Source organism: Sus scrofa, chromosome 6, assembly GCF_000003025.6.
Source record: "Sus scrofa isolate TJ Tabasco breed Duroc chromosome 6, Sscrofa11.1, whole genome shotgun sequence".
Taxonomy (NCBI): domain Eukaryota; kingdom Metazoa; phylum Chordata; class Mammalia; order Artiodactyla; family Suidae; genus Sus; species Sus scrofa.
In genome coordinates, this window is record NC_010448.4 from 12,405,188 (window position 1) to 12,429,016 (window position 23,829).

The window sequence follows — 23,829 nt, forward strand, 5'->3', positions numbered from 1 at the left end:
CGTTTGTGATTCTGTGCAGAGAAAGTCTTCTTTCCCAGACCTTATCTAGAACTTAGCTCTTAGGACGAAGAGCCTGTGGAAATCCGTGTCTTATTTGAAGCACACATGGACTTGGCCTCCCAGCTGGGAGGTGGGGACCCAGACCTCACCCCTTCTTAGAAAACTCAGGGTACCCTAAGTTTGGCACCCTAAGTAAGGTGAGAACCAGGGCCGCTGCTCCCAGCTCTCACCATTCTGCACATGAACTTGGCCCTCGGCTTCCCCCTCTCTGTGAAAAAGTGTCATCTGCCAGCCTTCTCAGCTCTGAACTCCACAGAGGGGACCCCAGCCATCCTCCCACCCCTCACTCACCCCAGAGAAGACACAGTGCAGATGCAAGGAGGTTTATTTGAGTTTTGCACAGATGGGTGCTGGGGTTGGACAGGGGCTCAGTTGGCCTTCAGAACTTCAAGAATCCAGGGAACAAACTTAGTGACCCGGGCATACACGCCTGGTGAGAATGGAAGACACCGGCCACTGCCCCAGGACACGATGCCCGCCAGGGTCCAGGCTCCGTCCTTCTGGCAGACCAGGGGGCCACCAGAGTCACCCTGTGGGAGGAGAGAGGACTTGAGTCCCAGGCTGAAAAGAGGGGTCCAGGGCCCTAGTGTGCCCCAACCTGATCGAGTCCAGGGTGCAAAGGACAAGTGGGGGCCCAGTGGCTGTGCATGAGACACCTAGATCTGTTCAAAGGGCAGCCCCAGCCCCGCCACCCCCTCCTGGGGACCTGGGGCAGGGGCTCATCCTCTCAGCCTGATGCTGTCTGTAGAATGGGCCGAAGACATCCAGCTCATGGGCTCCGCGGGACATTACATACCCTGGGAGGCCCCACGCCAGCCTGGCCAGAGCCAGCCCTCCCCAGGGGCATCTCTTAGTGCTGGTCCAGGCCTCCACTGGAGGGGTGAGGGCAGGGGCTGAGGTTCCTCGGATGGTGTCCAGGCGTGAGGGGGGTGGTGGGGGTGGGGGTGTTACTGGGGGGGGGGAGTGACGGTCCTACCATGCAGGTGGAGACGCCGCTGGCGCCAGCACAGATCATCACGTCCGTGACCTTGCTGCCCCAGTAGGACTTGCAGTCGGCGCTGGACACAATGGGCAGGGCGGCCTGCTGCAGCTTGTCGGGGGTCTTGAGGGCTGGAGGGAAAGAGAACGTGGGCTCAGGGCCCCTGGTGCCAGCGGCCGCCTGAGCCCCGCCCTCCCCCTGCGTGGTCCTCGTCCCGCTCCATCCCCATGAGCTCCGCACCTTCCCTGACACCTTCAAAGCGCCCGCGGCGGGGGTCCCCTCCGGCTCCACCCCAGGCAGGGTGCCCGTGCTTCCAGCCCAGCCCAGCAGTCCAGCCCTGCCTCCCAGCCCGCTGTGCCCCACCGTGTGAGGGCGGAGGGGCCGTGCCTTCCTGCCCAGCGAAGGGGATTGGAGGGCCTTCTGCCTGGGGACACTGGAGGGGACCCGCGATGGAGCCTCCTGCTGCCCTTTCCTGGCAGCTCCTGTCCTGCGGGAGGTCCCGCGGGGGCGGGGGTGGAAGAACATCGGGCGGAGCCGGGAGGGAGGGAGCGGGAGGGGAGATCTGCAGGCTCAGGCCTGGCCCTGACCTGGACCTTGGACTTGGGGCCCTGACTTCGGGGGCACCGGCCGCACCCTCCCCTCCTCAGTCTGGAGGGATGTGGGCCGTCCACCTCCCTGCAGGTGAGAGAGGGCGATAAGGGCTGGTGTGTCTTCAGAAACCACCTATTTTATTCAACCTCATTTTAATTCATGTTTGGTGGGTTTTTAACTAAGAGGTTTTTTCCGTTGTCTTTTTGTCTTTTTAGGGCCATACCTGTGGCATATGGAGGTCCCCAGGCTAGGGGTCTAATCAGAGCTGTAGCCACCAGCCTACACCAGAGCCACAGCAACGTGGTATCCGAGCCGCGTCTGCGGCCTACACCACAGCTCACGGTAACGCCAGATCCTTAACTCCCTGAGCAAGGCCAGGGACCAAACCTGCGTCCTCACGGATGCTAGTCAGATTCGTTTCCACCGAGCCACGACGGGAAACTCCACTAAGAGGGTTTTAAATTAAGAAACGGAAGATCTGTTGACTTGCAATTTATGACTGGGGCTTGGAAGTTAGAGCGAAAACCAGAATGAGTCCCTCTCCTAAAAAACCCCGCAGGGACACTCACCGTTGTGCCGGGTCTTGCCCCAGCCCGTGGTGGCGCACAGGGAACCCGTAGGGAAGCTGGTGTTGGTGCTGGGCAGGCACACGGGGGACACGGCCCCCGAGAGGCGGGCGGGCGTGGCCAGCTTCAACAGGGCGATGTCGTTGCGCAAGGCGTGCAGGTTCCACAGGGGGTGCTCAACCACCTGAACGGGAGACGGGGCTGGGCAGGCGGCCGAGGCAGGACCTGAGAGGTCTGAGCGGGGACACCAGCGTGGAGACCCGGGGTCTCTCTGCCAGTGGGGCAGGGTGTTGAGGAAGGGACCCAGATGGGGCTGAACAGGTGGAATCCCTAGTGTGGCGGGAAATAGCATGGGACACACTCGGCATTTCTTCTACCGTGAGCAGGCTGTTTTGTCATCAGAAACAACCTTCGGTGTCTGTAATGGAGCTTGATTATTTGGCAAAGAGAAGAAAAAGGTCCGTCTGGAGAGGGGAGGGGAGGGCAAGCCTGAGCCGCTGGCAGGGGGTCCTCTGCCCCCCCCCAGCCCCCCCCCCCACCCAGGAGCCGCCCACCTCGGCGTCCGGGGCTGTGTGCACCTCAGCGATCCTGAGCACCTGGACAGCCTCCTCGTCAGAGCTGAGATCAGACACGCCGGCCACCACGAGGTGGCTCTTCCTGGAGAGAAGGGAGGTGGCAGATGGAGCTCTGTCTCATGGCCACCTCCTCAGAGGGGCGCCCACGCTAGGGGGGCGCCGCTGGGCCACTGAGTCGTGCGCTGCCCTGGAGGCAGCCTTTTCTTGCTCTGGGCCTCGCTCTCCCCGTCTGTGCCGTGAAGGCAGAGGCCCAGGCCGGCTCTGCCTGCAGGTTCACCCAGGCCCTTTCCTCCTTTGGCGGCAGCGCCTGGTGGGGACGCTGAGGGGTGAAGGTGGTCCCTGCTGCTCCCGCCCAGGCCTCACCTGACCTCGCAGTGGGCGGCGGTGACCACCCAGGCCTCGCTGATGAGGGAGCCCCCGCAGAAGTGGAAGCCGGAGCTGGTCTGGGGAGAGGGGGAGGGCGACTCAGCCTCGCCTCCCGTCTGACCCCTCCCTGTCCAGCCTGCCCCTCCCCAGTCTCCCCCTCACCTGCAGGGACACCTGCCAGGGCCAGGAGCCGGGCACGGCCTCCTCCCCATTGACGATCCTGGACAGGCCGCTCAGCATGGGGTCGATGGCGGGGACCCCACAGCCTGAGGGGCAGGGACAGGGCAGCTGGTCAGTGGGTGGTGCGCCAAGGGGGTCAGGGGTGACGACTCGACACTCCTCTGCAGCATCTTGGCACCTAGAGCTTTGGCCTCTGCAGGAATTCAGGCCCCCTCCCATCCAGCTGACAGCTGCCCTCAGGTGCCCTAGCGAGCCATCCCCGAGGCTAAGGCTTTCCGGAGTGGGGCCCAGTGCTGGGAGCTGGGCCTGGGCACCCCACATGGGCAGCTCCCCAGCCTGCTGTGTGCCCTGAGGGGAATGTCCAGCCCGCTCTGAGCCCAGGGTCCTGTCCTGGAGGGCTAGGAGGTCCTGCTTGAGTCCTGGATGCTCTCACAGCCTCCGATTCTGCAGCAGGAGCAGGTTCGGGCAAGGGTGTAACCCCAGCTGGGATGGCAGCAACCCAGGGCGCTGTCCAAGTCCAGAGGGTAGAGGGCAGGGCAAGAGGGACGGACGTGGGAGACATTCTCGAGGCAGAATTCAGACAGCTCAGGGGCAAATTTGGAGGGTGGAGGAGCCCAGAGCACCCCCGGGCTTCCAAGTGAATGGGGGAGGCCAGATCAGGCAGGATGCAGAGGACCTCCAGGCAGTGGAGGAGTGGGGAGCCCAGAGGCTCCCAAGGAGGCTCAGAGGGGCTGCTGGAGGGGCGGAGGCGGGGCAGGGTGCTTCCTGTTCCCTGCTTTTGGGTGCCGGGGCCAGGGGATGGGCAAGGCTTGACCGGGCGGCTGCCAGGCCCGCTTGAGCCTTGCACTTACCAAAGCTGCTGCCAGAAAGGTAGAAGCCAAGGACAACCCAGAGAAGGGCCATGGTGTGTGGCTCAGCAGGTGAGATGGGGTCTGCCTGAGGGACCCCCAATATATTCCCCCAGCCCACCAATCGCAGCCTGCCCCGCCATCCCCTCCTTATCATGAATCCTTGGGCTGAGAAGCACCTGGCACCAGGGGGCCACTCCTGGGAAGGATTCCTGGAATCACAAGTGTGTGGGGCCAGCACGGGGCTCAACCCCCAGCCGCGCACTCCCCAGGGCAGGTGCTGGGCATGCTGAGCCGCGGTTGGCGTGTGAGGAGCCCGCAGCCAGGGGTGGGGGTTGGGGAGGAGCCAGGCCCCCTTCACCTGCTCGTGCCCTTCCTGGCCACTCTCAGGAGGTAGACTAAGGAGGGGCCCTCCAGACTCCCCCCGCTGCCTAGTTCAGTGAAGGCCCAAGTTCAGAAGCAGAGGGAACTCTCAGAAGCCCAACACAGGACCCAGACACCATCAACATGTCCTCCACTGGTTTATTGAGGCTTTGTAGAAGCAAGCTCACTAGGGAGGCCGGGGTGAGGCCAGGGGCTCAGTTGGCAGCCACGATCTGATGCACCCAGGAGACGAGCTGAGTGACACGGGCGTACACGCCGGGGCTGGAGGTGGAGCAGGTGCTGCTGCCCCAGGACACGATGCCCACCAGGGTCCAGACTCCATCCTTCTGGCAGACCAGGGGGCCGCCAGAGTCGCCCTGCAGGACAGGGAGGAGGGGGCTTGGATCTGGCAGCCCAGGGGGCCCGGGATGTTGTTCCCCAAGCCCAGTCCCAGGCCTGACAACCAGTAGAAGCTCTGCACATGCACAGTGGAACTTCAGCAGCTCTTATGGTTTGTGCCCCAGAAGTCTGAGCCATTCCTTGGGGTGGGGTCCTTTAACAGAGGCTCACTAGAGCTGATGTGATTGATGAGAGGAGAGCATGGGTGGTGCTGGCCATGGGGCCACCGTGAAGGAGGAAGGACTGCCGGACCCCTTCTCGAACCCTTCTGGGCCACCATGCTCCACTCCCCATCAACCATGCTCATCACCTCCCCTACCACTGCAGGAGGTACCACTGCTCAGACGCTGATATCAATGGAATCGTGTAGAATGGCGGCTGAGACCAGAGCCCCTTGCCCCCGCACCCCTCTGCTGAAGTCATCAATGACCTGCCAGGAGCCGTCATTCCCAATGACTCAGGCAGGAATGCCCAGGGTGACAGTGGCAGGTCCTAGAAAGAGATCTGCCTGCTACTTCCACTTCCTCTCTGCCCAAGCCCTTGTTTGGCCCGGGCTTTGGCCTGAACCCACCCCAGGCTGGGAGGGAAGGGTGCCAGGAGAGCCCGGGAGGCTGTACCATGCAGGAGGAGACGCCGCTGGCGCCGGCGCAGATCATGCTTTTGGTGATCCTGAAGCCCCAGTACCTCCTGCAGGCAGCGTTGGACAGCAGGGGCAGGGCCGCCTGCTGCAGCCTGTCGGGGGTGTTGGCGTCTGGAAGGGCAGGGGTGGGTGATCAGCGACTGCTGCCCCCACCCCTGCACCCGGCCGGCCAGCGGGTCACTCGTCACTCACCGGTGTACTTGGTCAGGCCCCAGCCGGTGGTGACGCACAGTGTCCCGGCCGGGAAGTCGTCGGAGGCGCTGGGCAGGCACACGGCGGACACGGTCTCGGAGAAGCGCGCGGGCGTGGCCAGCTTCAGTAGGGTGATGTCGTTGCTGTTTATGAACCAGCTGTACCTGGGGTTCTTGAAAACCTACGGGGTGGGGCCAGACAGCCATCCCTGAAGTCTGGGAAGAAGCCGATGGGGAAGAAAAACAGGGCGCCGGGGGACACCTCACAGCCTCCGTGCTGCTCCCTGGACAAGGGCTTGTTCAACTCAGCAGCTCCTTCCATGGCCCAGGGGCCCAGGCCCAGTCCTGAAGTGCAAGCCTTGCCCTCGTGGAGCCTCGCACACCCTGCTTTCTGCTGTGCCCCACCGTGATGGGATACCGGGGTGACCAGGAGAAGCTGGGGTGCCCCTTCCCTCTGCCCCCGGCCTGGGGGTTAGCCTGGGCTGCACACTCCCGAGGGTCCACCCTGCCTGGGGTCCCACCTGGCCTCGGGGGCCAACATACCTTCGCAATGTTTATCACCTGGATGCTCTCGGCGTCTGAGCCCTGGTCAAACTCGCCAGCCACAACCACATCGGAGGTTCTGGAGGGGGCCAGAGAAAGGGGTTCCGGCTGTGATGGAGGGCCATGCGGGGTGTGGGGTGCTCATGTGTGTGCAGGCGTGTGCATGTCCCTGTGCATGTGCACCCACGGGGCTGGCGTTGGTCAGAGAAACTCTGAATCTCAACACGTGTGCCCACATCCTGCCGGGTGTTTTCCCAGTGATGCTTGGGAGACTGGGAGGACCTGGGTTTGCCACACATTTCCAAGTAAGAAACTGCGATTTGGAGTTAAGAAACAAATCGCCGGTGCTGGAGGAAACCACCCCACCCCAAGGGGTTTCCTGGGGACCCTAGGCTCTCACGTGACCCCGCAGTGGGCGGCGGTGACGACCCAGTCCTCACTGATGAGGGACCCCCCGCAGAAGTGGAAGCCGGTGCTGTCCTGGAGGAAGATGGGGGAGGGTCAGCGCCGGCCAGACACACCAGCAACACCGACCCCAGCAGAGCCCCCCGCCCGGCGATACCCCGCTGTGCCCCCCCCTCACCTGCAGGGACACCTGCCAGGGCCAGGAGCCGGGGACAGCGTCCTCCCCATTGACGATCCTAGACAGGCCGCTCAGCACCGGCGGGATGGCGGGGACCCCGCAGCCTGAGGGTGGGAATAGGGGTAAGGGGTAGAGGCCAAGGTCTCACACAGGACCCACCACCCCAGGAACACCCTGGGGACAACCAACTCAGTCTGACGTGCATGCTCCAGCCCAGACAAGCCCAAAAGGCTGCGTGCAAGGTGACGGCAGGGCCAAAGCATGGGCTGGGAGGCTGGGCTCTTCGGGTTTGAACCTGGCCCTGTCATGGCCTGGCCTAAGCACTCGGAGTCTCAGCGTTCCAGTCAGTAAAATGGGCGATTATAGTTGTAATAATGGCCTCACAGAGTTTGTAATAAAGGCTGGAAGACGCTTTGCCTTAGCAAACCAAGCAGGAACTTGCTCTTTCTTGTTCCTGGCACATAGTGAACACAAGTTTAGAAGTTAAAAAGGGCTGGTTCAAGGGCCCGAAAGGGCTGAGGAGGGCCAAGCCACACCTGCCCACCTGCTCACCATCTGAACCTGCTTGGGAGCCACCAACCCGTCAAAGAACTCTCTGTTCCTCTGGAACTGTCCCCCTTCCTTGCACAGGGTTCGAAGCCTCGGGCAGCCCCAGGAAGGTCCACCTCCGCCCCAGGGGCCCCACACTGGCTGGCCTGGTCCAGCATCCTCATTGCAGTTATGGGGCTGGTGAGGCTCAGAGCAGGAGGCTCGCACCACCGCACATGGCTGCTCCTTGCTGGCCTCGGGTTTGGTGGGATCATCACCCCTTCCAGCCTTCACAGCCTCTTCTTGCCCTGGCACTCACCAAAGGCCGTGCCCAGGAGGGCGCAGCAGGAGAGGAGCCAGAGGAAGGTCATGGCGCTGCAGTCAAGAGGTGGAGGTTGCAAGCGTGGAGAGTTCCCCTTTATACCCCTGTGTACCAGTAGCTCCTTCCGTGGCCCAGGCACCAGGCTGTTATCTAGAGGCCTTGAGGTGATAATCCTTTTCCTGGGCATGTGCCCCACTGAGCAAGATGTGCCAGAGCAGAGCTGGCATCAGGGCCTGGGATGGCAACAGGTGCAGCATGGAGCTCGGGGCCAGGGTAAAGGGCAAAGGTGGGGCCGAACAAGGTGGCTCTTGACTCACAGCTAAGAGGCAAGGGACAGTCAGGCTTCCTGCTCCGGGCCTTGCCTCTGAAGAGGCCCCGCAGGCAGCAGCCAGGCCTGGGCAGGATTTGAGCCCCAGCCTAGCAGCTCATGGTCTGGAGGACCTTGGACAAGGACTTTAGTTGGTCTGGAATTGTCCAAAATCCCAGTGTGGTCAAGTAGGGGGAGAGGCAGGGTCCAGAGCACCATGACCGCTTGGGTGGCTGAGCATGCTCCCCCAGTCGGGGATGGCAGAGGAGGCTCCATGAAGGCTCAGTTCACCATCAATGGCAGTTATGCAGGCTGTGTGCAGTGTGGCTCAGGGGGCAAACCGCTCACTGCCCATTTGCATGGAGCCAGGATCCTCCACCCAGCTTTCCTGCCCTTGGAATTGAGCACATGGCATTCAGGGGCAGGACTGGGGGTGGGGTGGGGGGCGGGTGATGCGGCCACGGGGACCCCTGCTATTGTCCCAGCAAGAGCTGGTGGAGACTGCAGCAGGTGGGAAAGCCAGGGCAGGGAAGTTTCTGGTTGGCAGAAGGGCCCTTTCCCAGCAACTGGGAAACTGGGCAGGGAGAAAGTTGAAGGTGAGGCTGCCGGGCACACAAAGGCAAGTGCCGCCAAACACGAGGGTAAATGAAATCTCATGGCTGTTTTAATTCCCATTGCATTGTTGATTGTGGCGTGGTGGTTCACTTAGAAGGGGACCCTAAGTTGCAATCGAAGGGTTTTCGGGAGTGCGCAAAGCGAAACCGGGTGGAGCCAGGGTCCAGGCAGAGGGAACAGAGAGAGCAAAGGCCTGGTGGAGCGAGCCAGGTTGGCACCAAGACCCGAGAGGGCACAAGACAGAGCGGAGGCCAAGGGGCCGATGGAGGAAGGGCCTGGTGAAGACGCAGGGCTGTCCGGAGCAGCTTCCCACCAGGGAGGTGGCAGCCCCCAGGCTTGAAGGGGGGAGGGGCGGAGCCTGTGAGGGAAGGAACGCAGTGGCCCGAGCCCACTCGTGGCCGTGGCCTTGGGAGCCGACAGCTGGCCCGGGCCACGTGCCCCTAGCACAAGGGCAGTGGAAACCTGGAAACACGAGCAGCTGCAAGTGGGGGCAGGGAGGACGGCCCCACAGCTGCCCGACTCCTGCTGGGGCGGGGCCAAAGCTGTTTGGGGCGGGGCCCGTGCTCCTCCGCTCGCCCCGCCCTTCCGCCTGGGGACAGACCCGAGACTGCGCACTGCGCCGACCCCGACCCAGATGAAGGACCCTTAAGAGCGGAGTTTTACGTGCCGCGCATTTTCCAACACTCAAGAGCCCTGAACACCCACCGCCCTCCCGGCCCGGCCCTGGCTTTGAGCGCCTACTGGGCTATGGCTGGATGAGTCGATGGACCCAGAAGTTGTTTAGTCAATCGAGTTTAGAGCTTTTTCCTGGGTTCGCTTTTTCGCTAATATTTTTCTCTCCCTCCCTCGGGTTTGGAACCCTGCCTCATCTCTAGATTCCTGGAGCCCAGCCATGTCTGCTCACGCAAACCTCCCAGGGAGAAGGTACGGTCTTGTTTGCAGCTTGTCTGCTACGTCAGAAAACTTTAACTGCACCTGTTACCTCGTTGCAGGTATGTGACGTTTAGTATGTTTAATGGCCAGTGCTGAAGCCAGCCCAGGAACAGTTGTTAACTCAAAGACAGTCAGGCAGGGAGTTCCCCTGTGGTGCCGCGGGTTAAGGGATCCAGCGTTGTCAGTGCATCGACTTGGGTCGCTGCTGTGAGGTGTGTTCCATCCCTGATGCTGGGAACTTCCACATGCCCTGAGCGCGCCCCCCCCCCAAATCCCGCATGACAAGGCCCTATTCACGTGTGCATGGGGGGACGGCTCTCTCTCAGGCAGCCTGGGTTTGGGAGAAGAGCTTTGTTGGGAGCAAGAGGCCCTGACCTGATCTTTACCCAGCCAGCTTCTGGGATCTGGCCTGAGGTGGGGGTTGTGCCTGGATTCCAGGTCCTGCCCGGCATCCTGCCCGGCATCCAGGTGTTGTGGCGTGTTTCAGGGCATTGCGCATGCGTCCCTTCAGGACTCGCAACTCTTAAGACTGTGACATCTTCCTCAGGCCAGAGCTCAGAAGTCACTCTGCTTCATTGAAGAAGTTACTCCTGGGAGTTCCTGTCGTGGCGCAGCGGAAATGAATCCGACTAGGAACCAAAGGGTCGCGGGTTCGATCCCTGGCCTCGCTCAATGGGTTAAGGATCCAGCGTTGCCGTGAGCTGTGGTGTAGGTCATAGACGTGTGGCTGTGGTGTAGGCCGGTGGCTACAGCTGCGATTAGACCCCTAGCCTGGGAACCTCCACATGCCGAGAGTGCGGACCTATAAAGACAAAAGACAAAAAACAAACAAACAAAAAAACCGGAGCTACTCCTTTCGAATTGATGCCCCTGAGAGGGGTCAAATTCCAAACCACGATATATTGAAGTATAATTTACACATGCTGAAAAGTGTACAAAAAGATGAATTTTGACTCGTATATATCATAGTGTCAAACGCCACAACAAAATGTAAAATAAAATCACTCCAGAGAATTTTTTCGTGCCTCTCTCCAACTCCACCTCCTCTGCAGCAGCTGCAGCTACTGTCCTTATTTCTTTCACCGTTGGTTTCACCTGTTCTAGAAATTTATGCCAGTGGAACCATAACTGTCTTTTGTGTCTGGATTCTTTCACGCCACCAAAGGGTTTTGCAATTCAGTTGTGTTCTTGCGTGTATAAGTAAGTGTGTTCCTTTTTATTGCTGGGCGCTGTTTCACTTCATAATTATACCACCCTTGGAGTTCCTTTCGTGGCTAGCATCCATAAGGGCACGGGTTCGATCCCTGGCCTCCCTCAGTGGGTTAAGGATCTGGTGTTGCCGTGAGCTGTGGTGTAGGACGCAGACGTGTCTCAGATCTAGTGTTGCTGTGGCTGTGGTGTAGGCTGGCGGCTACAGCTCCAATCGGACCCCTAGCCCAGGAACCTACATATGCAATGGGTGCGGCCCTAAAAAGACAAAAAATAAAGGTTAAAAAAAAATTATACCACCCTTTATATACCCATTCGTCTTCAGCAGCGTTTGGGCTGTTACCTTTCCCCCACTCCACTCCCTTTTTGCCCCTTGTAATGATGAAGTGATTGTCAACCCTAAACACAGGCAGACAAAAAAATGTAGCTTGCTTTCTTTTTCTTTTTCTTTTTTTTGTTACTCAAATGAATTTATCACATCTGTAGTTGTATAATGATCATAACAATCCAATTTCACAGGATTTCCATCCCACAGCCCAGGCACATCCCCCCACCCCCCAAACTGTCTCCTCCGGCACCATAAGTTTTTCACTGTCTGTGAGTCAGCATCTGTTCTACAAAAAAGTTCAGTCTGTCCTTTTTTCAGATTCCACCTGTCAGTGAAAGCATTTGTTGTTGGTGTATCATTGTATGGCTGACTTCACTTAGCATGATAATTTCTAGGTCCCTCCATGTTGCTAAAAATGCCAGTATTTCGTTCTTTTTAATGGCTGAGTAATATTCCTTTGTATATATGTACCACATCTTCTTGATCCACTCCTCTGTCGGTGGACATCGAGGTTGTTTCCATGTCTTGGCTATTGCAAATAGTGCTGCAATGATCTTTATTTTTCTATTAGAGAAGGAAATGTTTATTTTGATCCTTTATTCTGCCAAGAGTCTGAAACCAAATCTCCACTCATGGAGGGCAACCCCTGTCATCTTTGGCTGGCAATGAGCCTAGGGCATGGGGTGGGAAGCTCCTTGTCCCTCAGCAGGTGTCCTCAGTGCTGTTTGCTTAGATGCCCATTTCCTATCACTGCAGCTGGCTGTTTCTCTTCCCTATCCCATAGTGATGCAGCAGAAACAAATCCAACTAGGAACCATGAGGTTATGGGTTTGATCCCTGGTCTCACTCAGTGGGTTAAGGATCTGGCATTGCCGTGAGCTGTGGTGTAGGTTTCAGACATGGCTCAGATCTGGCATTGCTGTGGCTGTGGTGTAGGCCAGCAGCAACAGCTCCAATTAGACCTCTAGCCTGGGAACCTCCGTATGCTGCGGGTGCAGCCCTAAAAGGACAAAAGACAAAAAAAAAAAAAATTTCTTTTCTGACTCCCTTGCAGCTAGGAGTGGCCTTGAGACACAGCTCTGACCAACGAGATATAAGTTGCATTCATTACCAATGAGCCACAGCGGAAACTCCCTATTTTTGTTTTTATTGACTTTCTAGGAGGTGGATCAAACAAATGTTGCTGTGATTTATGTCAAAAAGAGTGTTTGGCCTATGTTTTCCTCTAAGAGTTTTATAGTATGTGGTCTTATATTTAGGTCTTTAATCCATTTTGAATTTATTTTTGTGTATGGCGTTAGGAGTGTTCTAGTTTCATTCTTTTACATGTAGCTGTCCAGTTTCCCAGCAGCACCACGTACTGAAGAGACTATTTTTCTTCCACTGTATGTTCTTGCCTCCTTTGTCATAGATCCATTGACCATAGGTGCTTAGGTTTATTTCTGGGCTTTCTATCCTGTTCCATTGATCTACATTTCTTTTTTGTGTGCCAGTACCATATTGTTTTGATAAGTGTAGCTTTGTAGTATTGTCTGAAGTCAGGGAGCCTGATTCCTCCATTTCCATTTTTCTTTTTCAATATTGCTTTGGCTATTCAGGGTCTTTTGTATTTCCATACAAATTTTAAAATATTCTGTTTTAGTTCTGTGAAGAATGTCCTTGGTAATTTGATAGGGATTGCATTGTATCTGTAGATTGCCTTGGGGAGTACAGTCATTTTGACAATATTGATTCTTCCAGTCCAAGAGCATGGTTTATCTTTCCATATGTTTGTGTCACCTTTGATTTCTTTCATTGGCATCTTATAGTTTTCAGAGTACTGGTCTTTTGTCCCTTTAGGTAGGTTTATTCCTAGGTATTTTATTCTTTTTGATGCACTGGTTAATGGGCTGTCTTCTCTGATTTCTCTTTCTAATCTTGCACCGTTAGTATATAGAAATGCAATTGATTTCTGTGTATTAATTTTGTACCCTTCAATTTTGCCAAATTCATTGATGAGAGTGAATTTCATAACAGCCTCACAGTGTTGTCAGGATGGTGAACTGGAAAACCAGGTACAAGCTCCACACCAAGCTCAGAACCTACAAGGTGGGCAACCCCCAAACAGCCAGGGAGCCTGATGCTGGGGGCTGGAGAGAATGGTACCTGCTCCCTCACTCCTTTGGTCCCCCGACATGTGCCTAATCAAATATGTGATCATTTATAAGGCAGATTTTTTTTGTTTTGTTTTTAGGGCTGCACCATGGCAGATGGAGGTTCCCAGGCTAGGGGTCCAATCGGAGCTGCAGCCACAGGTCTATGCCAGGAGCCAAAGCAACTCGAGACCCGAGCCACATCTGCGACCTACACCACAGCTCACGACAATGCCGGATCTTTAACCCACTGAGCGAGGCCAGGGATCAAACCAGCATCCTCATGGATGCTTAGTCAGGTTTGTTAACCACTGAGCCACAAATGGAACTCCTAAGACAGAGTATTTTCACATTTCAGTGTCTCTGAAAATCAGAATTGTCTTACACTTGATGGCCGCTTAGAATCACTGGCAGTGGCACCCATACAAACCTGGTCATTATTCCTAATGGCATTGCTGGGCAGGCCCTGCCTCTCTATGTTTCAAACCACAAACCACATGGGGACACATGAAGAAGGAAGGAGTCTGATCACTGTCTGAGCATCTGGAGACCCCTTCTTGTAAGGTCAGGGCCATACGGAATAGACACTGGAGATTCGGAAGAACATCCCAGATACCACCGTGCTATTCTCTTTTAAGAAATGCTGCTTGGAGTTCCCGTCATGGCTTAGTGGTTAACGAATCCGACTGGGAACCATGAGGTTGTGGGTTCGATCCCTGCCCTTGCTCAGTGGGTTAAGGATCCAGCATTGCCATGAGCTGTGGTGTAGGTCGCAGACGCGATTTGGATCCTGTGTTGCCGTGTCTCTGGTGTAGGCCGGCGGCTACAGCTCCGATTCGACCCCTAGCCTGGGAAGCTCCATATGCTGCGGGAGTGGCCCTAGAAATGGCAAAAAGACAAAAAAAAAAAAAAAAAAAAAAGGAAGAAAGAAAGAAATGCTGCTGCTTCACCGATGCCATTGGTGGCAAAGAGGACAGTGTGGGTGGAAAAAACATGAGCAGAAATGACTTTCAGACAAAGGGGCCTTAGAGGAATCAGATTCTAAGTGTGACTGAGTTTTTAAAAACATTTACCTTGCTTATGTTTTTTCCCATATGCACAGGTGTGCATAGAGATAAAAACCTATGTCTAATATGTAAAAAGGCCTCTTTCGGAGTTCCCGTCATGGCACAGAGGAAACGAACCCCGACTAGGAACTGTGAGGTGGCAGGTTCGATCCCTGGCCTCGATCTGGCATTGCTGTGAACTGTGGTGTAGGTGGCAGACGTGGCTCCGATCCTGCGTGGCTGTGGCTGTGGTGTAGGCCGGCAGCTGTAGCTCTGCAGGACCCCTAGCCTAGGAACCTCCATATGCCGTGAGTGTAGCCCTAAAAAGCAAATAAATAAATAAATAAAATAAAATAAAATAAAAAGGCCTCTTTCAAGCTACCTGCTTCAGTGAATGAAAGAAAAACCATTACCCATGCCTGGAATTCACTGTGGATCCCTTGTGCTCAGAGCCACGCGGACACCCAGCCGCGACACTCCTGGGGACCACCAGCCTGTTAAAATATCAAAAAGCTTCAGACCCAGTTACCAAACAGCCACTGGCCCCACCCTGTCTGTCCACCCCCAGTGGGGCTGCCTCCACCCTTCCCTAAGGACAGGGCTCAGGGCCTCTGGGACCCTGTCCCTGTCACAGGCCCTGTCCCCGCTGGTCAGAGCTCGACTGTGGTTATATGTTTTGAACACCTGCCCTGCATAGAACCTACAGCTCTAAAGCAAAATGAAATTTACACCTCGGGGACAAAACGTCAAAGCTGATCACGTCCAAATGAAGACCAGCGACCCTGCCCTGCGTGCTCTGATCAGCTTCTCCCTGGATGACCGTGGCCTTGGTGGCAGAGCCCCGACAGCCTTGGACCAAGACTCAGTTCATCCAGCACATTTTCCTTCTCAAACCGGCTCATGAGTGAGGCCCAGGCTGGTCCGCCCACAGCAGCAGTGCTTCCCAGACCCTCTCCTGGTTTCCAGGACCTACGGCATGCTTTTCTTGTTTGTTGGGGTCTCTCCCCAGGGTCTCAGCCCTGCCAGCACAGGGGTGTCATGTGCTCTGCAACTGTGGGTTTCCCAGGGCCCAGATCAGCCCATGGCCCAGGGGCGAGGAGGAACTTGTGCCCATGGTGTGGAGTCATCTGACCCCTACTTGTGGCCAACACATCGCCTGGCGTCTCACCCACATCTGTTCTGTTCCTTTCTTTTTTCTTTTCTGTCTTGTCTTTTCTTTTCTGTCTTTCTGGCCTGGCCCACTGCGCCCTGGGGATGCCAGGTGTTGCTGCAGGTCCTGGGTGACACTGGGCCAGGGCAGCTGCCCTTTTCCCAGGGGCTGGGATGTTGCAGGCTGAGAGCCAGCTCAGGCTTTGAGCGGGGCTTGGTCCCCTCCCTTATCGCCCAAGGTCCCTGGAGAACAGGAGGGCAGCTCTCAGGCCTCTCTGGCTGGGCGGGGTGGGGGGGGGTGCTGGGCGGGGCCTGGGGGTGCAGGGGATATAAAAGGAGCCCTGGGCCTGTGTCCAGCATCTCTCTGACCACCCAGCATGGCCTTTCTCTGGATCCTCTCCTGCTTCGCCCTCGTGGGCACCGCCTTCAGTGAGTGTCAGAGCTGGGGGGCCAGCTGGGCCTGGGAAGGAGGGGCTGAGGAGGAGGTCCCTGAGCTCCGGGGGGCCCCCGCCATCAGGCCCCATTGGGGGTGAGGGCTCTGTTGGGAGGGAGCCCAGGGCCTGGCCAGCAGGGTGATCGGAGCCCTCTTCCTTGCACCTTGGGCCTCACACTCTGACAGCCAGGCGAGCCTGCAGGGAGGAGAGGGTCCTTCTGGAACTTTCTGAGCCCTGACACTCAGCACCAGGAGGATGGAAAAGGCCTGTCTGAGGTCCCAGTAGTGGCTCGAGTCGGGAGCTGTGGGCAGAGTGGGTGTGGTCGCAAGGAACTTCCCATGGCTTTTCCACCTGAGGTTTTTACTTCCTGTGCTGGGCACCTGCTAAACATTTTATTTTCTATTAACAAGAGAAATAGGAGTTCCCAATGGGGTTCAGCATGAACGAACCTGACTAGCATCCATGAGGACTCGGGTTCTATCCCTGGCACTGCTTACTGGGTTAAGGATCCGGTGTTGCTGTGAGCTGTGCTATAGGTCGCAGATGTGGCTCGGATCTGGCAGCTACAGCTCCGATTCTACTGCAGGCCTGGGAACTTCCACATGCCATGGGTGTGGCCCTAAAAGGCAAAAAGAAGAAGACGGGAAGGAGAAAAAGAAATAGTACAAAATACTGAAAATCCTGTACACCCATGTACTTCCAGTGGGCTTTAGCAAATGTTATCTTTTTCCCCGATATGCTTCAGGTATTTCTTTTTAAACCCTGAAACAGGTGTTCCCAGCATGGCTCAGTGGAAACGAATCTGACTAGCATCCATGAGGACACAGGTTCAATCCCTGGCCTCCATCAGTGGGTTAAGGATCCGGCATTGCCGTGAGCTGTGGTATAGGTCACAGACACGGCTCAGATCCCGAGTTGCTGTGGCTGTGGTGTAGGCCGGCAGCTGTAGCTCCGATTCGACCCCTAGCCTGGGAACCTCCATATGCCGAGGGTGTGGTCCTGCAAAGCAAAAAACAAAAACAAAAGCAAAAACTCAGACAGATTCAGCCGAAGACTCCACTCTGCTCCTCCAAGGGTGATTCCTATGCTGATTGCGCTGTGTATCACTTCTGGGCGGTTTTTCACAAATGTCCTACATATTCATAAATCCATAAACACGGTGTAACATTGGTAAAAACTGACAGGAACGGTACTATTCGCTACATCAGGTTTATGACCTGCCTTCTGCCTTTTTCCACCCACAGTTGTTTTTTTTTGTTGTTTTTTTTTGTTTTTTTTTAAGGCCTGCACGCATGGCATATGGATGTTCCCAGGCTAGGGGTCAAATTGGAGCTGTAGCTGCCAGCCTACACCACAGCCACACCAGCGTGGGATCCAAGTGGGGTCTTCTTTCTACAGCACAGTGCACAGCAACACCGGATCCTTAATCCACTAATCAAGGCCAGGGATTGAACCTGCATCCTCATGGATACTAGTTGGTTTGTTACCAGAGCCATGACAGGAACGCCCAGATTTTATTTATTTTATTTTTAAATTTTTTGTATTTTTTTAGGACTGCACCCATGGTATAAGGAAGTTCCCAGGCCAGGGGTTGAATTGGAGCTGCAGCTGCCGGTCTACACCACAACCACAGCCACAGCCACGTGGGATCCAAGCCACATCTGCAACTATGCTGCAGCTCACGGCAACACTGGATCCTTAACCCACTGAGCGACGCTAGGGATTCAACTTGCACCCTCGTGGATACTACTCGGGTTCTTAACCTGCTGAGCCACAAGGGGAACTCCTGAGTTTATCGAATTTTAATTCCATACCCTCCGGGCCCACCAGCCTAATGGGTGAGGTTTGACTTGTGAGATTAGAGTGTTTGCTCCTCTGTGAGCATCAGGGAGTCAGTGACTGAATCTGAGACCTCACAGCAAGGCAGGCTGGGCCCAGGATTCCAGGCAGGACCGTCTGGTTTCTCAGCCTGCTTTCTGCTCCTTCAGCAGGTGGCCCCGGTGGGGGTGAGGTCAGCCCCTTCCCTCTGAATCCCTGGGAGGACGGCTGAAGTCAAGAGGCTTTGGGGGGGGGGTTATGCCGGGGGCCACGGGAGGGCGGTGCCAGGAGATTTTTGGAGGCAGGGGGAGTGTGGCCGCGGGCTCCAAGCTGCGTGGGGGTGGGGATGGGGCGCGTGCAGAACCCAGGATTTCTGCAGACGGGCTCAGGGCCTCAGCCCTCCTCCATCTCCCCGACGCCCGCCCTCAGGCTGCGGGGTCCCCGCCATCCCGCCGGTGCTGAGCGGCCTGTCCAGGATCGTCAATGGGGAGAACGCTGTCCCCGGCTCCTGGCCCTGGCAGGTGTCCCTGCAGGTGAGCGGGGGCGGGGGGCGGGGGGGGGGCATCGCCCGGCCGGGGGCTCTGCCGGGTCAGTGTTGCTGGTGTCTGGCCGGCGCTGACCCTCCCCATCTTCCTCCAGGACGGCACCGGCTTCCACTTCTGCGGGGGGTCCCTCATCAGCGAGGACTGGGTCGTCACCGCCGCCCACTGCGGGGTCACGTGAGGGCGGGGCGCCGGGTTCTGCTTGGGCTCCACTCTGGGGTGGGGGAGGGGAGCAGGGCCCAGGCTCGGTCCTTAACTCCCCCCCCCGCCCCTGTGATTCCCCCAGAACCTCCGACGTGGTGGTGGCTGGGGAGTATGACCAGGCCTCAGACGCGGAGGACATCCAGGTCCTGAAGATTGCCAAGGTTCGCACGCCCAGCCCGCTCGGCCTGGCGGGGGGTCGGCCGCGGGGCTGGGGGCCGGGACGGAGGGGAGACGAGCCTCCCCTCCCTTGAGAGACCGGAGCCCAGTGACACGGCCCGGCTTTAGCATTCTCACTCCAGGCGCCTCGAGCCCGTGTCCTCTGGGTGGGCTGCCAGGAAAGAATTTGTCTCCACGGATGTACCCCAGGATCTCACCTCGTCCTTCTGGGCGCCACCCGTAGGTTTTCAAGAACCCCAATTTCAGCCTGCTCACCGTGCGCAACGACATCACCCTGCTGAAGCTGGCCACGCCCGCGCGCTTCTCCCGGACCGTGTCCGCCGTGTGCCTGCCCAGCGCCTCCGACGACTTCCCGGCCGGGACACTGTGCGCCACCACCGGCTGGGGCAAGACCAAGTACACTGGTGAGCGGCCGGGGCGGGCTGGGAATGCCCGAGCTCAGGAGTCTTGGCGGGGGGAGGGGGGAGGGAGGGGGACACGCATACGGCTCTTTTTAAAGTGTCTTGGTCTGGAGTTCCCGTCGTGGCGCAGTGGTTAACGAATCTGACTAGGAACTATGAGGTTGCGGGTTCGATCCCTAGCCTTGGTCAGTGGGTTAAGGATCCAGCATTGCCGTGAGCTGTGGTGTAGGTCGCAGACGCCGCTCGATCCTCCGTTGCTGTGGCCCTGGCTTAGGCCGGTGGCTACAGCTCCCATTAGACCCCTGGCCTGGGAACCTCCATATGGCGCCGGAGCGGCCCTAGAAAAGGCAAAGAAAAAAAAAAAAAAAAAAAGCTTTGGTCTAATTTCTATACAGCCATCAATCTTTCCATTTCTTAATTTAAAATCCTCTTAGTTAAAACCCCACCAAACATGACTTAAAATGAGGTTGAATAAACCGTGCGCAGACGGTTTCTGAAGACACACCCGAGTACCAGCCCTTATCGCCCTCTCTCACCTGCAGGGAGGTGGACGGCCCACGTCCCTCTAGACTGAGGAGGGGAGGGTGCGGCCGGCCCGAGTCCAAGGTCCAGGTCAGGGCCAGGCCTGAGCCTGCAGATCTCCCCTCCCGCCCCCCCATCCCGGCTCCGCCCGATGTTCTTCCACCCCCGCCCCCGCGGGACCTCCCGCAGGACAGGAGCTGCCAGGAAAGGGCAGCAGGAGGCTCCATCGCGGGTCCCCTCCAGTGTCCCCAGGCAGAAGGCCCTCCAATCCCCTTCGCTGGGCAGGAAGGCACGGCCCCTCCGCCCTCACACGGTGGGGCACAGCGGGCTGGGAGGCAGGGCTGGACTGCTGGGCTGGGCTGGAAGCACGGGCACCCTGCCTGGGGTGGAGCCGGAGGGGACCCCGCCCCGGGCGCTTTGAAGGTGTCAGGGAAGGTGCGGAGCTCTGGGGATGGAGCGGGACGAGGACCACGCAGGGGGAGGGCGGGGCTCAGGCGGCCGCTGGCACGAGGGGCCCTGAGCCCACGTCCTGTTTCCCTCCAGCCCTCAAGACCCCCGACAAGCTGCAGCAGGCCGCCCTGCCCATCGTGTCCAGCACCGTCTGCAAGTCCTACTGGGGCAGCAAGGTCACGGACGTGATGATCTGTGCTGGCGCCAGCGGCGTCTCCTCCTGCATGGTAGGGTCATTGAGTCGGCATCCCCCCTCCTCCCTTCAGGCCAGGAGGCCTGCTGCTCTCTGGGCACCATCTGAGGAACCTCAGCCCCTGCCCTCACCCCTCCAGTGGAGGCCTGGACCAGCACTAAGAGATGCCCCTGGGGAGGGCTGGCTCTGGCCAGGCTGGCGTGGGGCCTCCCAGGGTATGTAATGTCCCGTGGAGCCCGTGAGCTGGATGTCTTCGGCCCATTCTACAGACAGCATCAGGCCGAGAGGATGAGCCCTTGCCCCAGGTCCCCAGGAGGGGGTGGCGGGGCTGGGGCTGCCATATTTTTTTTCTTGCCTTTTTTTTTTTTTTTTTTTTTTTTTTTTTTTGTAGGGGGGCTACGCTCGTGGTATTTGCAAGTTGGTAGGTTAGGGGTTGAATCAGAGTTGCAGCCGCCGGCGTACACCACAGCTCATGGCAATGCTTGATCCTTAACCCACTGAGTGAGGCCAGGGTTCAAACCCATATCCTCATGGATGGTAGCAGAATTAGTTTCTGCTGAGCATGACAGGAACTCCCAGGGGACTTCCATTAAAGCAGATCGAGGTCTCATGGACGGCCACTAGGCACCCCCTTGTCCTTGCACCCTGGACTCTGCCAGGTCAGGACACACTAGGGCCCTGGAGCCCTCTGTTCAGGCTGGGACACAAGTCCTTTCTCCTCCTGCAGGGCGACTCTGGTGGCCCCCTGGTCTGCCAGAAGAATGGAGCCTGGACCCTGGTGGGCATTGTGTCCTGGGGCAGCAGCACCTGCTCCACCACCACACCAGCTGTGTACGCCCGTGTCACCGCGCTCATCCCCTGGGTGCAGCAGATCCTGGCCAACAACTGAGCCTGTGGCTCCTGCCAGCCCAAGCCCCAGAAGCCTTAATAAAAGCGTCTGTACAGAATCACCCTCTGCACGTGTCTCCCTGTGTGGCCTGGGGGACGTGGGACGCAGTGGTCCCCATCACCCATCAAGGGGAGGTGTTCCTGCTCCTTTCCAGCTGCAGGTACCCCAGTAAACCCCCTTTCTCAGGAAGCTGAGTCTTTGTATCCTATCCTGGGGTAGAACCCCGGTCCTAATTCCTGGAGCCAGTTTGATCTGTGGAGCTCTCTGGAAGGCAGGAGTCTTGCCAGCCTGTGCAGTCCCTGGAGATGGGCCTTGAGCAGACAGGGGAGGGCTGTGGAGATGGCCTTTCTGTCCCCCTTGGCTCTTCACCCCCACATTTGTGCATGACCCTTTATCCCGAGGATACACCTGTACTCGCTGCTGTAAATAGGCCTGGGCAGGCATCCATCACCGCAAAGCACTGGCTATGGGGCAGAAGCACAGAGAATTACATTCTTTCCCATTTTATCCTCCCATAGCCAGGCCTATAGCCTCTGCCATCAGTTAGGGCACACACCTGTCACCTCAGTTTACTTCATCCTCTCCCAGGTTCCGTATCTCCAGTGTTCCCCTCTTTTTTTTTTTCTTTCATTTTTTTCACTTTTGGCTGCCCTGTATCATACAAATCTGAGCCACAGTCTCAGCCTAAGCTGAAGCTGTGGCGACACCAGGCCCTTAACCCACTGTGCCAGGCTGGGGATCGAACCCGCGTCCCAGCACTCCCAAGATGGTGCCAGTCCCATTGCACCACCAGGAGCTCCCAGTGTTTCCCTCCTGAGTTTCTTCTAGAGCTCGCAGGAGGCAGCTGGTAGTCATACTAACTGGGCATCTGGGAAGGAATGGCCTCCTTTCTGCGTTTCCCTTTCAGTATCCATCCTAAAAGCGCCCTCTTCCTGGTGGGGATTTTATATGTTCTGATGGTGGGTCTTAGTATGTTGAAATACACATACAATTTAATTACTAAGGACATGGAAAAAAAGCCAAAAAAAAAAGGGAAAGGAAGAAAAAAATAAGAGAGAAGCGTTGGGCAGACCAGTGGGCATGATGTAAATTATTTAAAGCCTGATATTTTAAGGAACCCTGTGGGTTTGGGGTGGGAGGACCACTCAAACTTGGAGAGCAAAGTACATATTTTTGTATCTACATTAAAACCATTTACATGCAAATCAATGTGGGATGTGATCGGTATAAAAATAGAGTAGCAAGGAGTTCCCGTCGTGGCTCAGTTGTTAACGAACACGACTAGCATCCATGAAGACGAGGGTTCGATCCCCGCTCTCAGTGGGTTAAGGATCCGGCATTGCCCTGAGCTGTGGTGTAGGTCGCACACGTGTCTCGGATCCCGTGTTGCTGTGGCTATGGCGGAGGCCAGTGGCTACAGCCCCGGTTGGACCCCTAGCCTGGGAGTCTCCACATGCCGCGGGTGCGGCCCTAAAAAGACAAAAATAAAAGAGTAGCAAGCACAAAGCTGCCAGTTACCTTTTCACTTACCAGCAAGACCTGCCTTCACCTCTGCCAACCATCCCTCCGAGCTGCCTGTCTGAAAACCTCAGTTGCAGGATAAGGTTGCCACCTCGTGGCCGATGTGAAAACTGTAAGGCTGTTTTCCTGGCCTGACTTCATTCTAATCCAGCGCTATGCAAAAGAGATGTAATGTGAGCCGCATGGATGATTTTAGATGATCTGATAGCCTTTCTGAGTCAAAAGAAATAGAATTAATTTTATTAATATATATTTTAATTCAATATATCCAAATTTCATCATTTCAACTTTTTTCTTTTTTGGTCTTGTTAGGGCGGCACCCAGGGCATATGGAAGTTCCCAGGGTAGGGGTCCAATCAGAGATGCAGCTGCCGGCCTACTCCATAGCCACGGTCACAGCCACGCGGGATCCAAACTTCATCTGCAACCTATACCTCAACTTGCAGAAATAGCAGATCCTTTAACCCACTGAGCGAGGCCATGTATCCTCATGGATACTAATTAGGTTCTTAACCCACTGAGCCACAATGGGAACTCCTCAACATGTTTTAAAATCATTAATGGCATAGTTACTATTCATTCTTTTTTCTCACACGATCTTTAACATCCAATGTGTACTTTGCACTTACGGCACATCTTAATCAGGATGCTAAATTTTCATCAGGAATACATGATCTGTATTTAAATTTCATAAAAATTGCAGTTGAAAAAGTAGTTTTTGGAGTTCCCACTGTGGTTCAGTGGGTTAAAAATCTGACTAACATCCATGAGGATGCAAGTTCGATCCCCGGCCTCTCTCAGTGGGTTAAGGATCCAGCTGTTGCTGTGAGCTGCGGTGTATGTCGCAGATGTGGCTTGGATCTGGTGTGGCTGTAGCTGTGGTGTAGGCCAGTGGTGGCAACTGCAGCTCATATTCGACTCCTAGCCTGGGAACTCCATAGAAAAAGTAGTTTTGTATATAAGTTGTTTCAAACATACTTAAAATGTTTTCAATTAGGTGCTACACTGCAAAGTGTAAATAAATAAAAAGTTCCACAATCGGGAGTTCCCCCTGTGGCACAGTGGGTTAAGGACCCAGGTCACAGCTGTGGCTCGGATTTGATCTCTGGCCTGGGAACTTCCATATGCGTGGGTGCCGCGACCAAAAGAAAAGAGGTTCCAGGATTAATGGAGAGTCTATCTCAGATTGTAAACAGATTCCCCATAGGGCAGGATCTTACCCTTC

The 23,829-nt window shown here is 56.5% G+C and overlaps 3 protein-coding genes across 4 annotated transcripts; 1 reads left to right on the top strand and 2 right to left on the bottom strand.

Annotated features, from left to right (window-relative positions):
- Positions 368-4,345, bottom strand: LOC100739735 (chymotrypsinogen B-like). Of its 2 annotated transcripts, XM_021093783.1 has the most exons (7): positions 4,169-4,345; positions 3,300-3,403; positions 3,135-3,214; positions 2,775-2,853; positions 2,200-2,380; positions 1,037-1,170; positions 368-590 (listed from the first exon to the last, which is right to left on the bottom strand). In XM_021093783.1, the coding sequence occupies exons 1-7, from the start codon at positions 4,320-4,322 to the stop codon at positions 429-431; spliced, it is 894 nt and encodes a 297-aa protein (XP_020949442.1). In that variant the 5' UTR covers positions 4,323-4,345; the 3' UTR covers positions 368-428. The 2 variants fall into 2 exon arrangements, with proteins under 2 accessions (XP_020949442.1, XP_020949441.1); XM_021093782.1 differs by having other exon boundaries at positions 3,300-4,169.
- Positions 4,718-8,456, bottom strand: LOC100621820 (chymotrypsinogen 2-like). Its single transcript, XM_003355750.4, has 7 exons — positions 7,732-8,456; positions 6,885-6,988; positions 6,702-6,781; positions 6,302-6,380; positions 5,760-5,940; positions 5,545-5,678; positions 4,718-4,905 (listed from the first exon to the last, which is right to left on the bottom strand). Exons 1-7 carry the CDS (start codon positions 7,919-7,921, stop codon positions 4,744-4,746), a joined length of 930 nt encoding a protein of 309 aa, XP_003355798.2. The 5' UTR covers positions 7,922-8,456; the 3' UTR covers positions 4,718-4,743.
- Positions 15,789-21,144, top strand: CTRB2 (chymotrypsinogen B2). The gene is made up of 7 exons (XM_003355749.4): positions 15,789-15,882; positions 18,135-18,238; positions 18,345-18,424; positions 18,534-18,612; positions 18,852-19,032; positions 20,095-20,228; positions 20,922-21,144. The coding sequence occupies exons 1-7, from the start codon at positions 15,831-15,833 to the stop codon at positions 21,081-21,083; spliced, it is 792 nt and encodes a 263-aa protein (XP_003355797.1). The 5' UTR covers positions 15,789-15,830; the 3' UTR covers positions 21,084-21,144.

What these genes read in the sequence shown, in the direction of transcription:
- LOC100739735 (XM_021093782.1), bottom strand. Translation starts at nt 3,638, where the DNA reads ATGTGGGGTGCCCAGGCCCAGCTCCCAGCACTGGGCCCCACTCCGGAA. An exon ending in CCTGGCAGGTGTCCCTGCAG is followed by an intron (nt 3,215 to 3,299) that starts GTGAGGGGGAGA and finishes CCCTCTCCCCAG; the next exon opens with ACCAGCTCCGGCTTCCACTT. An exon ending in GCGGCGTCTCCACCTGCATG is followed by an intron (nt 591 to 1,036) that starts GTAGGACCGTCA and finishes CTCCTCCCACAG; the next exon opens with GGTGACTCTGGTGGCCCCCT.
- LOC100621820 (XM_003355750.4), bottom strand. Translation starts at nt 7,921, where the DNA reads ATGCCCAGGAAAAGGATTATCACCTCAAGGCCTCTAGATAACAGCCTG. An exon ending in CCTGGCAGGTGTCCCTGCAG is followed by an intron (nt 6,782 to 6,884) that starts GTGAGGGGGGGG and finishes ATCTTCCTCCAG; the next exon opens with GACAGCACCGGCTTCCACTT. An exon ending in GGGCCTGACCAAGTACACCG is followed by an intron (nt 5,679 to 5,759) that starts GTGAGTGACGAG and finishes CTGCCCTTCCAG; the next exon opens with ACGCCAACACCCCCGACAGG.
- CTRB2 (XM_003355749.4), top strand. Translation starts at nt 15,831, where the DNA reads ATGGCCTTTCTCTGGATCCTCTCCTGCTTCGCCCTCGTGGGCACCGCC. An exon ending in CCTCGTGGGCACCGCCTTCA is followed by an intron (nt 15,883 to 18,134) that starts GTGAGTGTCAGA and finishes GCCCGCCCTCAG; the next exon opens with GCTGCGGGGTCCCCGCCATC. An exon ending in AGGTCCTGAAGATTGCCAAG is followed by an intron (nt 18,613 to 18,851) that starts GTTCGCACGCCC and finishes CGCCACCCGTAG; the next exon opens with GTTTTCAAGAACCCCAATTT.